The following is an 18,097-nucleotide window of genomic DNA, read 5'->3' on the forward strand; positions in this document are numbered from 1 at the left end:
AATTTTATTTTCCAACTCAGAAAATCTTGCTTCTTTTGTATTTCCTCTAAATTCTGTCCGCAAATTGAATGATTCTGTCTTTAGCTTGTCTCTCTCTTCCTCTGCCTTGTCACCCCCAGTTAAAAATAAGTTCATTGGCAATTTCAATATTCTGCTAGAAATCTCCTGTAATTATCAGTTTTGTCAGTTGTTTCACAACTACCAACATGACTTGCCCTTTACACAGCCCCTGATAACAGTTTCTTCCTGACTTTCCAGGTTCCAATCCCAGTTCACTTATCTCTCCAGTCCCCAGCAGCAGCCCTTCACCTCTTTTCTAAATTCTTCCTGCTGCCTAGTACAAAAGACAGTGTTGTGTATTTTAGTTTTTATGACAGCAGCACCTACTTGTAGGAAACAGTTTAAATGAGTCAAAGTCCACCCAAAATCTTGTACATGAATGTTCACAACAGCATTTTTCATAATAAACAAAAGGTAGGTAGAAGCAACCCAAGTATCTATCAGCAGCGAAGGGATAAACAAAATGGTATATTCACATGATGAAATGTTAGTCAAACGTTTAAAAAAACCAGATTAGTGATATGTACTATAAGAACTTTAAAAATAGGCTGAGTGAAATAAGCCAGACACAAAAGGCCACATGTCACATGATTCCATTTATATGGAATGTCCAGAATAGGCACAAAGATAGAAAACGGATTAATGGTTACTAAGAGTTACGGAGGTAGGAAAAATGGAAAGAGACTACTGATGGGTATAGGGTTTCTTTGGAGGGTAATCAAATATTCTGTAAGTAGACGCTAGTGATAGCAGCACAACTTTGTGAATGTACTAAATGCCACTTACTTGGACATTTTAATTATGTGGTTAATTTCATGATATATAAATTCTATCTCAGTTTTTAAAAAGTTTAATGGGGTACAGTCATTGTAGTTTTATGAGAAAAGAGGTATGGACACTATATCTTCCATAGTTGTTCAGGAGCCTTGATGGTAAGGTACAGAGGAGGGCTGGGATCTGAAGAGGAATCACCATCACTTGGTAAGTAGCAATGACACTCAGCTGCCACAGCAGGACCTGGGGACCATCATGGGGAATATCTGTTGGAAGCTGTGGCTTCTGCACAGCTGACTCCTAGGGGTCTGCAGTGAAGCCCTGCCACATAGCAGGGAGAACACACTTGGAAAGAAGAGTTTGATATGGAGTGGAGGTCGGCGAGGATAGGCTGGCACTCATGGGCATTGGTCCTGTGTTTAGTGACAAGAAAACAGAGTGCGAAGGCCACTTGCTGTGTTAGTTCTGTATTCCAGATGCCATACAAGTTCCTCTTGTAGCCATATCTAGGCAAGAGTCAGACAGAGAAGAGCCTGACCTGGCACAGGCTACCACACTACTTAAAAACAGATTCTGCCAGGCCCAGTGCATGCCTATAATCCCAGCTACTCAGGAGGCAAAGGCAGAAGAATCAAGAATCTGAGGGTAGTCTAGGTAATTTAATGAGATTCTGTCTCAAAATAAAATTTAAAAAAGGACTGGAGATGTAACTCAAAGGTAGAACACTCAGACTGGGGTTATAGCTCAGTCATGGAGCGCTTACCTAGCAGGTGTGAGGCACTGGGTTTGATCTCAGTACCACATAAAAATAAATAAAATAAAGGTATGGTGTCCATCTACAACTAAAAAATATTAAAAAAAAAAAAAAAAAGAAGAAGAAGAACACTCCTGGGTTTGATCCCTGGAACTGCAAAAAGAGATAGATTCTTACGGCTCATGTGAGTGATGGCAAGGTCATGATTAAGCATTTGGCAGTGAAGAGGGAGAGAAATAAGAGATTGCTAGAAGTACAGAGGCCTTGTGGGTGATGCAGCCAGTGTGCAGGGGCAGAGAGGACAGGGATGCCTTTCTAGCTATTTCAGTGCTTCAGGTAGGAAGGGGAGCACTGCAATAAATGAGAACATGGAATTTGGGCGTTGAACATGGTACCACCTACATATAAATAGTGTTATTCAAACCATGAGACTGGAGAAGTCAGTCATAAGACACTTGGGTGGTTGAGCTTGACAAATAAAAATCTTTTGTAGAAATAGCCTATCAAAACCAAGATATTTAAAATACTTGTTTCTGTTCATTGTTATCTACAATTTGAAAAACTGTTTATGATGTGTGTAATCTCAGAACAATATGAAAAGCTATTTGATGAAACTCAATTTGTATATCTTTTATACTTTATTTAGGAAAATGATTTTGCACAAGCCAGCAGCTATGCAGATTTAGCTGTGAACTCTGATAGATATAACCCATCAGCTCTTACTAATAAAGGGAATACAGTTTTTGCAAATGGTGATTATGAGAAGGCAGCTGAATTCTATAAAGAGGCTCTAAGAAATGATTCTTCTTGTACTGAAGCCCTTTATAATATTGGTAAGTGAAACAAGAAACAAGGCTGAAGTTGCTGTTTGTATTATATATATATATATATATTTTTTGCTAACTCATTAGGAGGAGAAGTTGACTTCCTTCCAACAAAAAAATTGAAAAGACCTTGCCTCTGAGATTACAGATTATTCTGAATATGAAATTAATGATTCCAAAGCTGTGCATATATAAAATTTGGGTTGATGCTGTTACATTGCCATACAAAGAAGCTTTTTCAATTTTTGTTCTACCACAGCATATAAGACTAATTTCACAAATTCTTATTGATACTGGATAATATAATTCTTTTTAACCTTTTCCAAACAAGTAAGAATCTGATTTTCAGGGCTTTAGTTGTAGCTCAATGGTAGAGCACTTGCCTAGCACATGTGAGGCGCACTGGGTTTGATCCTCAGCACCACATAAAAATAAATAAATAAAATAAAGGTACTGTGTCCATCTACAGTTAATTTTTTTTTAAAAAAAGAAGTTTCAAATATACAAAAAAAGGCACACAGAAAACTTAAATACACATAGTACCTTTCACCCCAGTTTAACACATTTTAACATTTTGCTATATTTACTTTAGATTTTGTTTTTAAGAAACAAAATATTGCAAGACATTAAGGCTCCCCACCATCTCATTCCCTTCCCTGCTTTCAGAGGTTACCTGAAATGAGCATCATTGCTCCCTGGGCGAGTTTGCAATGTTGTAAACTAACATGTTTACATAATACTGAGTCTTGTCTCTTAGGTCATTATTGAAGTTTCTTTTAAAGTTTGATTCTGCTTGCATACATATTTTTTGCTTTCTTGAGTTTTTTTTTTCTTTTATTATCTTTTTCCATGTTGTGACTTCTCTTTAGATATCTGATACTCTTGGGCTGTCTATTGGTATTTAGCAGTTTGCAGCTAAAAGCTGAGTGGATAAAGTCTGAGTTCGTGAGAGAGGCTGATGGACTGGCACTCAGTGCAGGCTGTCTGGTCTTTTAGTTGGGAATATGTCCTTTAGTCATTTGGATCTTTTTTCCCATAGGAGACTCTTCAGTCTCCTGCCTAAAAGGAGAAAGAAAGACCTGTAGCCAGCCTTGGAATAGTATCAATTTTAGATGGAGTCAGAAGAGAAAGCCTCACTGAGAAGTAACACATCATTTTGGAAGGGACAGAGGGTGTGGCATTTGGTATCTGGAAAGACCATTTGTGACACAGGGAAGAAAAGAGCAAAGGCCTTCATGCAAGAGCTTGCTTGACTAGATAGATGCTTATTTATTCACTTAATAAATTTTTACTGTTTTCTGTACTCATTATTGTCTTTTTCCAATGCTAGGGATCATATTCAAGGCCTGGCACATGTTATGCAAGCACTCTGCTACTAATCCATAGCCCCAGCCCTCACTTTTCTAATTTGACTTTGTTTATAATTTCTTTTGTAAAACAGAAATTTTCTCTTATTAATATAATCAATTTTCACTTCTTTTTTTTTTTAAGAGAGAGAGAGAGAGAATTTTTAAATATTTATTTTTAGTTTTTTTTCGACGGACACAACATCTTTGTTTGTATGTGGTGCTGAGGATCGAACCCGGGCCGCTCGCATGCCAGGCGAGCGCACTACCTCTTGAGCCACATCCCCAGCCCCAATTTTCACTTCTTAAAAATGAATGTTTTTTGGGCTGGGGTTGTGACTCAAAGGTAGAGCGCTCACGTGCGGGACCCTGGTTTTGATTCTCAGCATCACATAAAAATAAATAAGTGAAATAAAGGTATTGTGTCCAACTACAACTAAAAAATAAATATTTTTTTAAAAATGAATGTTTTTGTTCATTGCTTTTTGAAGCCCTTGCTTTCCCTAAGATTATAAAATCATTTTCCTATACAGGTTGAGCATCCCTTATCCCAAATGCTTAGGACCAGAGATGTTTGGGGTTTTTTTTTTTTTTTTTAAAATACTTGCATATACATAATGAGAGATCTTGGGGATGGGACCAAGTCTGTGCATGAAATTCATTTTCATTTTATATTCACCTTATTCACATAACCTAAAGGAATTTTTTAACATTTATTTTTTAGTTATAGGTAGACACAATATCTTTATTTATTTAATTATTTTAATTTTATGTGGTGCTGAGGATCGAATCTAGTGTCTCACACATGGTAGGTGAGTGCTCTACCTCTGAGCCACAACCCTAGCCCCAACCTGAATGAATTTTATATGATATTTTAAATGTTCCTGTGTTTTTATTCTGTCCTGTCACATGAGGTCAAGTGTAGAATTTTCCACTTGTGATATGTTGAAGCTCAAAAGATTTGGAGCATTCAGATTTTGGAGCATCTTGGATAGTAGATTTTCAAATAAGGGATGCTCAATCTATATTTTCTTTTCATATTCTTACAACTTTGCTTTTTCTGTGTAGTTTCAAAATAAATTTTGAATTTTTTTAATGAAATGAGAATCTATGTATTTTTTTTTCCTTCATATATAATCAGTCGTTCTGGTGTCACTTATTACTTGTTCCTTCTGCTCCACCTTTTTTTTTTTTTTTTCCCTTTGTGGTGCTGGGGGTTGAACCCAGTGCCTTGTGCATGTAAGACAAGCACTCTTATCAACCAAGCTATATCCCCAGCTCTCCCCACTGATTTTTAAATGCCCACTAACTAAATCCTATAGCTGAGTAAATTTCTGAACTATATATTCTTTTGATCAGTTTATCTGATGCTTCCCCCCACCCCTACCCTTTTAAAATTACTGAAGCTTTGTAACATGTTTGGTTTCTCTGTGGAGTTTCTCACCTACTATTGTTCCTTTTAAAAATTCTCAGTTCATCTTCATTTTCTCTCCTGAATGACTATTTACATACATTTAAAAATTTAGTCTGTACTTTGAGTGAATTTATGCTAATAATAATGGTTATAGATTTTCCTTTCTTTTTTTTAAGGCCTTACTTATAAGAAGCTAAACCGACTGGATGAGGCTTTGGATTGTTTCCTGAAGCTTCATGCAATTCTACGAAACAGTGCCCAAGTTCTTTATCAGATAGCAAATGTGTATCTTAATTTGTAAAACCTAAGGACAGTTATTAATTCACTCAATTGGTGATTATCAATGGTGAATGAGTTTAACTATTGAGGTAATTGATGAGGAGAATATTTTAAGTAAATGATGATCATAATCTAACTAGCAACAAAAATATTAACGTTTATGAAAACATTCTGAGTAATCTTTAAAAAATCATTTATACTCTAAGCAGAATTAGAAATTAAAACTATTATCATTTGTTAATATTTAGAGATATAGTATTTTGAGTAGACATAAGCTGTTCATTAGAAGTAAAGTAGATAATTTAGAACATTATATTTATACTTAGTCTTGTAGGGTATCATTGAAGCAGTAACTTACTAGTAAAAGGAAAATATTGTTCATTCCTGATTAGTACTATTGATTGAGTTTGGATGATGTATTTGTTTTGGCTAATAAGTAAATATGGTAAATATAACTCTCTAAAGACTTTTATCCTCCAAAATTATGCAATACTTTGTATGAACTTATTCATTTCAATTCATTCAGTAGTCATTTGTTGAATATGAATTGTGTGTGCCGGTATTATATTTAGAACTCGGGGGAATGTCATACTGTAAAATGCTGCTTTCATGTCAGTTTCTTTACAACTTTTAGCTTTCTTTAGTTGTGTTTTTCCCCTACTAACATTTAGAAAAGCAGAAATTAGTTAACATTTTTATTGCCTTTCACACTATTTGAAAAGTACTTTAAGTTTCCTCATTTTATTTGTTTATGTATTTATTTGTTTGTTTATTAGAGCTTAATGGTAAGTTCCCTCATATTACTAATGTTTGAGCACAGCATTGAGAAGAGTAACATCTAGGTAGATTTTACTATTATCTTGATATAAATTTCACGTAAAATGTTTAGGAAAAAAGTGTATTGTGTGGTATACCATTAATAATTTTAAGTATTATCTGCCATATTTTTGATAGCATAGATTTTTAAGTTTTAGTAAAAAATTTTAGATCTAATCTCAAAAACAAACCACACATGCATGCATGTGCACACACACACAAATGACTCTTCTTTTTAAATTAAACTTTAGACTGAAATATTTTCATTTCATTAAGACATCAAACATAAAAATAAATAATAAGTAAATATTATTGGTAAGAGCAGATTATATGCATATACGCAGAAGATTTACTAGGTATTAAAGGATGCTATAAAGAAAGAATTTCCTATCTTTGAGTTTATAAACTAGTTAAGCAAAACTCCCAGGAAAAATACATAAAGGTGATTCCCTCATTGTGAGGAATAGAATAATTGAACATTCAGACTTTTTTTAAGGACACAGTTTGCATAATGCTTTGAATATTTGTGCTAGAAATTTGGGAGTTACTCTCAGGGGAGCATAATGAAGTAAAAAGAAAAGATATATAGACAAAGCAAGAGTGTTATGTACAGAATTGCTCCATTTTTCATCTCCATTCTTGAAGAAATCTTGAGTAATCAATATAAAATAACACATTAATGTAGGCTAAGAAATATTTATATTATAATATTGTTTTCAGTTTTGCTTGTTGATTAATGTATTTAGAAAAATTCTATTGCCCTTAACTGATATTGCCTAAGATATGAATTAATGGAAGATCCCAATCAAGCTATTGAATGGCTAATGCAACTGATCAGTGTTGTTCCCACTGATTCTAAAGCTTTGTCTAAACTAGGAGAACTATATGATAGTGAAGGAGATAAGTCCCAAGCATTCCAATATTACTATGAGGTATGTGTATTTTCTTACTTTTCTTCTGTTCTTTTTAGCACTTTATGAATTTTAAAGGCTATAAGCCTTTAAAAGTTTAGAAAAGCTTATTTGTTTTTAAATGAATAATGATTTATTTAAAATAAAATAAAGCATGCTTGATTGTCTAATCTACTGAACTTCTCTCCCCTCTCCCGTTGTGGTTTAGTTTCCACATTACAGTGAAACATTCAACCTTTGGTTTTTTCACTAAGCATAATAGTCTCCAGATCCATCCATTTACTGGCAAATGTCATAAAGTCATTCCTTTTTATGGCCGAATAATATTCCATTGTGTATATACACCACATTTTCTTTATCCATTCATCTGTTAAAGGGTACCTTAGGTTGGTTCCATAGCTTAGTGTAAATTGTGAATTGTGCTTATAAACATTGATGTGGCTGTGTCACTGTGGTATGCTGATTTTAGATCCTTTGGATATATGCTGAGGAGTGGGATGACTGAGTCAAATGGTAAATATTTTTAATTATAACTAGAAAATGAGAAGGTACAAATTCATTTTTAAGTTAAAACATGTTTGTAACCCTTTTTATTCCTTTAAATATTTAATCTGACTCAGATCATATATCAATATATCTAAAAGATATTTATAGATAATTGAAAATGCATCAAAGCTGAAGTTTTCTAAATCTTGTATAGCTTCAAAACTTGAGAAGTACTTATGACAGCTCATACTTTTTGTTTAAGAAAGCTACATTGTGGATAAATAAATCCATTCAATAGATAAAGTATTCAAGAAGTATGTTGTGTTGCTACTGAAAATATTTTCACACTCCATGTCTTTTTTCAGTCATATAGATGTTTCCCTTCTAATATTGAAGTCATTGAGTGGCTTGGAGCCTACTACATTGATACTCAGTTTTGTGAAAAAGCCATTCAATACTTTGAAAGAGCTTCTCTTATACAGTAAGTAACTTTATTAAAGCTTTATGTTTAGTTACTATCTGTGTTAAAATTTTTTAGCCCGAGAAAATTGGTATCTCATAGACCTAATAAATTCAAGAAAAGTTATTAATAAACATTCATGAATTATTTTCATTTTCTTGTATTTTATTTTTTTTAAATATTGTTTAGTTGTCAGTGGACCTTTATTTTATTTGTTTATATGTGGTGCTGAGAATCAAACTCACTGCCTCACACATGCTAGGCAAGCACTGTACCACTGAACCACAACCCAAGCCTTTGTATTTTATTTGGTCTTTATTGTGACAAATATATTTCCCTTTGCATAGGATTTTAAAAATATCTTCTATAAGGTACTTTCCTTTATGTGTTTTTTTATTCATATCTCTGTGAACAAATATTATTTCTTTATAAATGATAAAATCACTATCTTAGTCCTAGAATTGATATTGCCTAAGATTTGAATTGAAACCAATACTGCTCAGTGTTTCTCCTTCTCCTGTTTTCTTCTCAGATATCTTTAGTTCCTCTCCTTTTTTTAATACTTCAATTTCACTGAAAATAGATGTCCTTTCTAGAAACTCCCCTAACATTTTCCTCTTCCTACTTTCCTATAATTTTACTCTTGTTCCTTGATGATATTCAATATAAATCACATTACCTCTCCTCTTTCTGAGCATTTGTTTTCTGTACCAGATATCTTAATGTCTTTTATTTTTACATGCTAAATTCTTTTTAAAATATATTTTTTGTTTTTAATTGACACATAGTAATTGTATTTATATATGATATCTTTATTTATCATGTAAGCTCTTTTGGGGTGGGAATGTTTTGGTTTTTGTTTTTTATTTTTGTACCAGGGATTGAACCCAGGGGCATTTAACCACTGATCCAATCCCCAGCCTTTTTTATTTTGTATTTTGAGACAGGGTCTCACTGAGTCACTTACAGCTTCACTAAATTACTGAGGCTAGCTTTGAACTCCTTCCAAGCTGAGCCACTGGGATTACAGGCATGCGCCACTGTGCCTAGCAGGGAATGTTTTTACGTCACATAGTTCTTTGCGGTTTCTAAAATACTTGGTATATAGTTGAATTAAATTGAATTTCCTATTATGTTTTTGTTTGTTTTACTGAAGTAACTTCTCACTTTATTGTATCTTTTATATTTTTGTATCTCTTGGTAATATGGTATTTTTTATAATTAGTTTAAGCCTATACTATTGTATTTTCTTTATTTCTGTAAATTATGTCATAAAATTTCAAGAAATCCTAGGCTAACTGGTCCATTTAATGTAAGTGTTCTTTAATATTTATTATGATTATTATCATAAAACACCATCAGGCAGACTAGTATATGCAGTATATCTGGGAGCTGCACAAGGGGAAGAGAGAGAGAGAGGAGCAGAGAGACTATTTAAAGAAATAATGGCCAACATATCCCAAATTTGAAGGAGAACATGGATCTACAGATCTAAGCTGCTCAGTGAACTCCTAAGTAGAAAAACCCCACTGAGATACATTATAAACAAACCATTGAAAGACAGAGAATCTTTTTTTTTTTTTTTTAATATTTATTATTTTAGTTCTCGGCGGACACAACATCTTTGTTTGTATGTGGTGCTGAGGATCGAACCCGGGCCGCACGCATGCCAGGCGAGCGCGCTACCGCTTGAGCCACATCCCCACCCCGAGACAGAGAATCTTGAAAGCAGCAAAAGAAAACTAACTCATCACATATAAGGAATCCTCATAAGATTATCAGCAGACTCTCAGCAGAACCTTGCAAGCCAGAAGACAATGGGGGTGATAAAGTCCTGAAATTTAAAAAAAATAATAAGAAGAAAACAAGTAAACTGTCAATCAAGTTTCCATCAAAACTATTCTCCAAGAATGAAGGAGAAATTATGACTTTTCCAGTTAAACAAACTCTAAATAATCTCATAAGTTGAAAAAAAATAATAAAAGGCATCCAAATTGATAAGGATGAAGAAAAATTAACCAAATTATTCAAAGCCAGCCTCAGCAATTGAGTGAAGCACTAAGCAAGTCTGTGAGACCCTGTCTCTCAATAAAATACAAAATAGAGCTGGGGATGTGGTTCAGAGTTGAGTGCTCCTGAGTTCAATCCCTAGTTACCACTCCAATTCCCCGCCTCAAAAAAAAAAAAAAAAAAAAAAAAAAAAAAAAGAATAAAATAAAATAATTAATTTAACCATGAAGATTGAGAGACACTGAAATCTATAGAACATTCTTGAGAGAAATTAAAGACATAAATGAATGGAAAGACACGTGTGCATGTATTGGAAGAGTTAATATAATTAAGATGACAATACTACTCTAAGCAATCTTAGATTCAGTACAGTCTGTATCAAAATACCAATGTTGTTTTTTATTTTGTTGTTGTTGTCATTTTGCAGAAATAGAAAATCCATGCAGATAATCATATGGAATCACAGGGTATTTTAAATAGATAAAATAGTTTGAAAAGAAACAGTGTTGGAGGACTCATAGTTTCTGATTTCAAATTTTCCTCCATTCTATTGGAATCAAAACATTGTAGTACTGGCAAAAGGATAGATATATAGGCCAACAGAACAGAATCTAAAACCCAGAAATAACCTTCATATATGGTAAATTGCATTTCAACCAAAGTGTTAAAAGCATTCAATGAAGAAAGGACAGTCTTTCAAGAAAGTGCTTGGAAACCAGATATTCATCTGCAAAAGAATGAAATTGGGGCTGGGTGCGGTGGCACATGTCGGTAATCCCAGCAACTTGGGAGGCTGAGGCAGGAGGATCCAAGTTCAGAGCCTGCCTCAGCAATTTATCCAGGCTTTAAATAACTTAGTGAGATCCTGTCTCAAAATAAAAAATAAGGACTGGGTATGTGGCTCAGTAGTTGAGCACCCCTGGGTTCAATCCTTGGTACCAAAACAATAAACAACAACAACAGAAGGAATGAAATTGGACCCATTCTTTATACCATATACAAAAATTAAATCGAAATGGACTGAAGACAGGGCTGGGGTGGTGGCTCAGTGGTAGAGTGCTCGCCTAGCATGCATGAGGCACTGGGTTCCATCCTCAGCACCATATTAAAAAACAAACTAATGTATCCACCTAAAACTAAAGATACATAAATAAATAAATATTTTTTAAATGGACTAAAGACCTAAAAGTAAAGCTAAAAAGTAAAGCTAAAAGCTAAAAAACTATAAAACTCTTATAAAAAAATCTTGGTGGAATATGTTCATGGCATTAAGTTTGGCATTGATTTCTTGTATATGATACCAAAAGCACAAGAAGTAGAAAATTTGACTTCATAAAACTTATAAAAGTTTTTTTGATAAAAGAAATAATCAAAAAAGTTAAGATACCTACAGAGTGGGAAACATCTTTATAAATCATATACCTGAGAAGGAGTTAGTATGAAAAATTTATAAAGAGATCCTACAACTCAACAACAACAAAACATTTTAAAAATGAGCAAAAGGTTTGAATAGACATTTCTCCCAATAAAGAATACAAGCGTATGAAAAGATACTTACCATAATGAATCATTTGGGAAATGCAAATCAAAAACACAATGAGATACTACCTCATGCCTTTTAGGGTAGTATTATCAAAAAGAAAATAAGTGATGGGGAAAGACTGAAACCTTTGTTCATTACTGGTATAAATGATGTTTTCTAGAAAACAGTTTGGCAGTTCTTCAAAAAGCTAAACTTAGAATTACCATATGATCCAGCAATTTTACTTCCAAGTAAATATACAAGAGTAATAGTAGCAGAGACTCAAATACATATTGCATAGCAGCATGGATTATAGTAGTCAAAAGATGGAAACAACCCAACTGTGCATCAGTATACATGTACAATGGAATATTATTCTACTATAAAAAAGAAGGATGCTGTGATATATACTATAATGTAGAAAGACCTTAAAACACTGTGCTAAGTGAGTGAAGCCAAACACAAAAGAAGTGATGCTCTATGATTTCACTTGTATGAAGTGTCTAAGATTAGGGTAAATGCACAGACACAGAAAAGAGATTCGAAATTACTAGGAACTGGGAGGAGGAGGATGAAACATGCCTGCTTAAGCATTACAGAGTTTGTTTCATGTCAAAACATGTTTTGGAGCTGAGCACAGTTGCAAATGTCTATAATCTCAGCAACTTGGGAGACTGAGGCAGGAGTAAGATCCCAAGTTTGAGGTCAGCCTGTTTCAAATTTAAAAATAAAAAGGACTGAGGATATAGCTCAATGGCAAAACTGGGTTCAATTCCCAGTATCATGGGGGGAAAATGTTTTAGGAATTGATAGTAGTGGTGTTTGTACACCATTGTGAATGTAATTAATGCCACTGTACACCTAAAAGTAGTTAAAATGGCAAATTTTATGTTGTATATAGTTATAATTTTGAAAAGTTAATGGAACATACTAAAACTATTATGTTGTCTACTTTAATTGTGTGCTATGTAAATTATATTTAATAATTTAGCTATTTATAAAAGGATGCATTCTGTATAATTTAATTCATTTAAAGTTCAAAACCTGACCAAGTTAACAGTGTTAGAAGTCAGAATAGTGGTTACATTTATAGAAGAAGAAGGATAACATTAATATTCAGAAATACACATATTAATAAAACAGTATGATTAAAGCACTGCTGAGAGATTTTAGAGTGTTTTGGGAATACATAAACCAGTCAATCCATCCTGTCAGGGAAGAGTGTAGAAGTTGGAATAAGCCTCCAAGTAGAGGTGCTGTTATACACAAAGACCAAGAGTCTAGCAAATGCTCCTGCTTGGATTTTCAGTGGCCTGAAATGTTAGACAAGGCAAGGTAGAAGACGAGTTGGAGAAGCAGAAAATGACTAGAAAATAGATAAATTGGGTTAGAATCTTGGATTTAACATGTGGGTGGAGGAGGTGACAGATTTTAAGGAGGGAAGAAATATGGTTAGATATGTATTTTATTTAGATCATAGTAGGTGGGTGTGTAGGCAGTGGGTTTGAAGTTAAATAATTTGCCCAAGTAGCAGTGCTGTGATTTAAACCCAGATTTATCTGATTCCAAAGCTGGTAAGTTTGCCATCAAATTGAGTAGGGAATGAGGCTGTTTTTGAATCCATCAGGTAAGTAGAATGGATATTCAAAAAAGTGAGAGGAGCATTAAAATGTTTCCTGGGTTTTTATTTCTTAAAATCTCTCATTCTTAGGTATTTTTAACAGTTGTCAGGTATTTATTTATAGAAATCCTATAGGTATTTATTTTAGAGAAAAAAAATATTCCTTTTTAAGGGAAAATAAAGAAATATAGTATCCTATTTTGCTCTTTTTATTTTTTTTTTATTGGTGCATTATAATTATACCTAATAGCAAGATTCATTTTAACATATTTGTATATGCACATAACATAATTTGATCAATCTGATTCCCTGGTACCCTCCTTTCCCTTTTTTCCCCCCTTCCCCTGATCCTCTTGCTCTATTCTACTGGTCTCCTTTCAGTTAATTATTTTTTCATTAGTGCTGTATAATTATATGTATGAGATTCATTGTGATATAATCATATATAGATATAGTGTAATTTTGGTTGATTTCATTCCTTAATACTTCCCCATGTCCTCCTTCCTCCTTTGCTCTCTCTTTTGGTTTAAGCTTGATTATTCAAACATAAGATCAAAAATTGACCCTTAGGTATTAAATTTGTAAGCTTAAATGTTATGATTAAAGATTGATGATCATGTTTACAACAGAATAAAATGTTTTTTAACTAAGTAGGTTAAGTGGTTCGTAAGAATATCTAAATAAAGCATGAACTAAATGAACTTTGAAAGGCTCTTAAATTTAGATGTTATAATGTAAATGTAACGAACTTTAATGAAAGAACTATATATCTGCCATTTTCAATAATAACAATGATCAAATAACAAGGTCAAAAAGTAATCGAAAGTACAGATATAAAGGTTTATAAAACTAAACGTCTCAAATTATTTTTGTTTCATCTCTAATTTCAGCTAATTTATTATTTCTTTTGTAGGCCTACACAAGTGAAATGGCAGCTGATGGTAGCTAGTTGTTTTAGAAGAAGTGGTAAATATTTTGACTTTATTCATTTTTTATTTATTTTGCTTCTTTCCTTCTTTCAGTTAATTATGCATATAAATGTGTTTAAGTTGCATGTTTTTTAAAAACACTAGCTTTTTAAATAACTATACGTAATTAAGCATTATATGAAAAACATAATAATTACTGCATATTACAAAGGTAGGTATTGTTTTTCTTTTTGTTTTTACAGTATTGGGGGTTGAGCCCATGGCCTCTGCCACTGAGCTACTTCCCAGCCCCTGCAAAGTAGATATTAATTATGTATTCCAATACCTGTCTTAAAAATGGATTAGTTCTCAAAATTACATGTAATCATTTTCACAAGTTAGCTACAGAAAAATAAGGATTCTCTTTATATTTTTTAAATTTTTCTTTGTAGTTGTAGATGGACGGAATGCCTTCTATTTATTTATTTTTATGTGGTGCTAAGGATCAAACCCAGTTAGGCAACCTCACATGTGCTAGGCAAGTATTCTGCCACTGAGCTACAGCCCAAGCACCAGATTCTTTTTATATTTTCATTTTCTATTCACATGATTCTCAAATGCCATGTGTATTCACCCAAATTTATAATAGGAAAAGTGTCTCACATCTGAAAAGCATAAGGAAAACTCAGAACTAGAACTAGACACTTTTTAATACCTAAAATCACTAGATATCTTGGTTTATATTTTCTGCTACTGCTTTTATTAAATTCTGTGCTGACACCACAGAGATGACAATAATTTTAGAAAAACTGTGAAGTGAATGACTTTGCTTAAAATATCTGAAATTAAGCTAGGAGATTGATGTTAACAAATTTATAATCGCTCTTATAAAATATAAAAATGACCCAGGAAAAGATAGTCTTCAATTCAAAGGAAACACAAATTGTGAAAGTGTTGACTGTGTATTCTCACTCAGTTTTGTAGGAGGTGTCTTTATCTTTGAGCACCTTCAGTATGGCACCAGAGAATGTTTTATACACACTCCAGTATAAGGCTTGATGTATAACATTACTATAATCCTACTGGATATACAATTTGTACTATATACGTTTTATTTATATCAGTGTGAGTTTCCAGTTGTCTAGATTCATTTCAATGTCAGTCATGTAAAATGTACAAAAACAAGCTCTTCTGACTACTTGAGTTATTGAAGTGCAAGGTTAGAAGGAACAGCATACATTTATTAAGAATTTGCTATATGCTACATGTCTCCTATCCCTAAATCATTTAGATCTCACAACAACTTTTCAAAAATTAGAATAGCCATTTGTCTTACACAGTGAAGCCTAGAGAGATTTTTAACTTGTTTGATGAGATTTTAGGAAAGATCTTTGACCTAAACTCATTTTTCCTATTTATTACTGCTACACGAAGCCACATTTTTTATTATGAAAAAAATTGCTTTCAGTAGACTTTTTAATGTTTTAAAAAAAATTACCTTTTCCTACTAGATAATGACATTGAAATTACTATTAGTTTATCACAAATTATTTTTAATTTATCAGTTGTTCATTTGGAAAAATCCTTTTTCAGAAATTGAATGGATCTTAATTTTAGCCACTAAAATATTTATTTTAAGAAGTAAAATGAGTTCCAACCATTACCCATTTGCTTCTGCTCTAGCCCTTTTTAAATTTATTTTATCTGTACATTTTTCTCTCACAAGTAATAGTAAGAATGTGTGTAGCCTGTGGCAAATATGAAGGCTTTCTGCCAAACCACAAATGTGTGCAAGCGTATTGGATTAAAATTAATATTTTGCCAAATCCTATTGATTTGTATAATTTGCTAATGTATTATATTTTTTTATTTATAGGTAACTACCAAAAAGCATTAGATACTTACAAAGATATTCACAGAAAATTTCCTGAAAATGTTGAATGTAAGTGATCTTACATTTTATAACTTTGAAGGAACAAGATCGATCTCATATTTTAGTTCTAATATAAAATTACATTTGCTTCAGTAATTACATACAAAAATGTCACCTGTATTTTCTGATACATGTATTTAATGTTTTTATAGAATCATAAAATTTGACTATGTAAATATGTATTTTTATAGAATTTAATTATTGATAGATTTTTTAATAGAATACTGAATTCTCTTCAGTAATAAACAAAACATCTCAAGTTTTATGAAATTTTTTGAGAATAAATTTTAACTTACTGAATTTTTTTTTTTTTTTAAAGAGAGAGAGAGAGAATTTTATTATTTATTTATTTATTTTTTAGTTTTTGGCGGACACAACATCTTTGTTTATATGTGGTGCTGAGGATCGAACCCGGGCCGCGCGCATGCCAGGCGAGCGTGCTACCGCATGAGCCACATCCCAGCCCCTAACTTATTGAATTTTTAAAGTTTATAAACTGTGACATTTTAACTGTTCATTTTCATATATGATGTTTTGAGGTTGAAAAAATACTTTTAGAGTTTATGAAAATAGAATATTAATAGTCTTGTTGATGCTGATAGCAAATGATTTTTAATTTTTTTAAAAAATTTTATTTATAGATGGACACAATATCTTTATTTTGTTTATTTTTATGTGGTACTGAGGATCGAACCCAGCACCTCACATGTATGAGGCAAGCGCTCTGCCACTGAGCCACCACGCCAGCCCTGTTACTTTTAATTTTAAAATATTATTTCAATATTTTATTTCTCAGTGGTAAATTAGATTTGTAGAAAATATTCATTGATTTCTCATCTTGTTACACAATAGATTTCATGCAAACTTTATGATAATGTGAAATATTACAATAACAACAAAATCAGGATAAAGAAAAAGAGAAAATACCTAAATTCATTTACTGTGTGTACTCATTGAACTGTATTTTTTGCCCTGAATTGCCTTGTATACAAAGGAAAGAGAAGAATTAGTTATATAATATTATTTTATGAAGAAGTACAAACTAGTTCCTTGAGAAGAAAACTTTCCAATTCTTAATTGTACTTGAGACACCAAGACATGTAGCAGATAATCATCAAAAGATACAGTAAATACTTCAAAAACATCTGCATCAAATGAAACAACATGTTTGAAAAGACTACTTTTAATTTTTTCCTTTACTGACAATGAATACAAAAAGGCACATTACAGTTTAATGGAAATAAATCTGTCCTGAGCTGAGTTTTCTGATGACCCAGACTGAATCAAGGATTAAATAGACATTCTGCATGTCCCTTAATTATATTTCTCCATTTGTCTTTTTTTTTTAATTTTTTTTGAGAGAGAGTGGAGAGAGAGAGAGAGTGAGAGAGAATTTTTTAATATTTATTTTTTTAGTTTTTCGGCAGGCACAACATCTTTGTTTGTATGTGGTGCTGAGGATCGAACCCGGGCCGCATGCATGGCAGGCGAGCGCGCTACCACTTGAGCCACATCCCCAGCCCCTCTCCATTTGTCTTTTATTTTAGCTTTTATTAGCTCTACAGTAGATAGCTCAGCTGTGATCTTTGGTAATGGTGCAGAATCAAGGTATTCTTTAAGGCTATTTAGAAGTAGATTTATAAACTCATAGCTGTATGCCAGTCAGGAAGCAGGCTACAAGGAAATTACTTGTAGAATTCTTTGAAAGTACAGACTTCTAGCCCTACCTTCAGATTGTCATTTAGGTGTGCAGTGAACCCCTAGGCATCTTATTTTTTTACCTTAATTTTCATTTTAAAAGCATTTGATGTGATTCTTTGTTGTTGTTGTTGTTCTTTTTAGATATACATGACAAGAGTGCATTTTGACATATTAAATATATATATAAGGAGTATAACTTCCATTTCTTGTGGTTGTACATGATGTGGAGTTACGTTGGTCATGTATTCATATATGAACCTTGGAGAGTTATGTCCCAT

The 18,097-nt window shown here is 32.8% G+C and overlaps 1 protein-coding gene across 6 annotated transcripts in view; it reads left to right on the forward strand.

The window, feature by feature from the left end:
- Window positions 1-18,097, forward strand: part of Ift88 (intraflagellar transport 88) — a 123,031-nt gene that overhangs the window by 60,476 nt on the left and 44,458 nt on the right. For all 6 annotated transcript variants that reach the window (XM_076871954.1, XM_076871948.1, XM_076871950.1 and 3 more), the window contains 6 exons: window positions 2,235-2,421; window positions 5,349-5,457; window positions 7,049-7,199; window positions 8,030-8,145; window positions 14,191-14,243; window positions 16,062-16,127. In XM_076871954.1, the coding sequence (XP_076728069.1) occupies window positions 2,235-2,421; window positions 5,349-5,457; window positions 7,049-7,199; window positions 8,030-8,145; window positions 14,191-14,243; window positions 16,062-16,127 (682 nt within the window). The remainder of the gene's footprint in view (window positions 1-2,234; window positions 2,422-5,348; window positions 5,458-7,048; window positions 7,200-8,029; window positions 8,146-14,190; window positions 14,244-16,061; window positions 16,128-18,097) is intronic.

This window comes from Callospermophilus lateralis, chromosome 12, assembly GCF_048772815.1.
Source record: "Callospermophilus lateralis isolate mCalLat2 chromosome 12, mCalLat2.hap1, whole genome shotgun sequence".
Classification (NCBI taxonomy): domain Eukaryota; kingdom Metazoa; phylum Chordata; class Mammalia; order Rodentia; family Sciuridae; genus Callospermophilus; species Callospermophilus lateralis.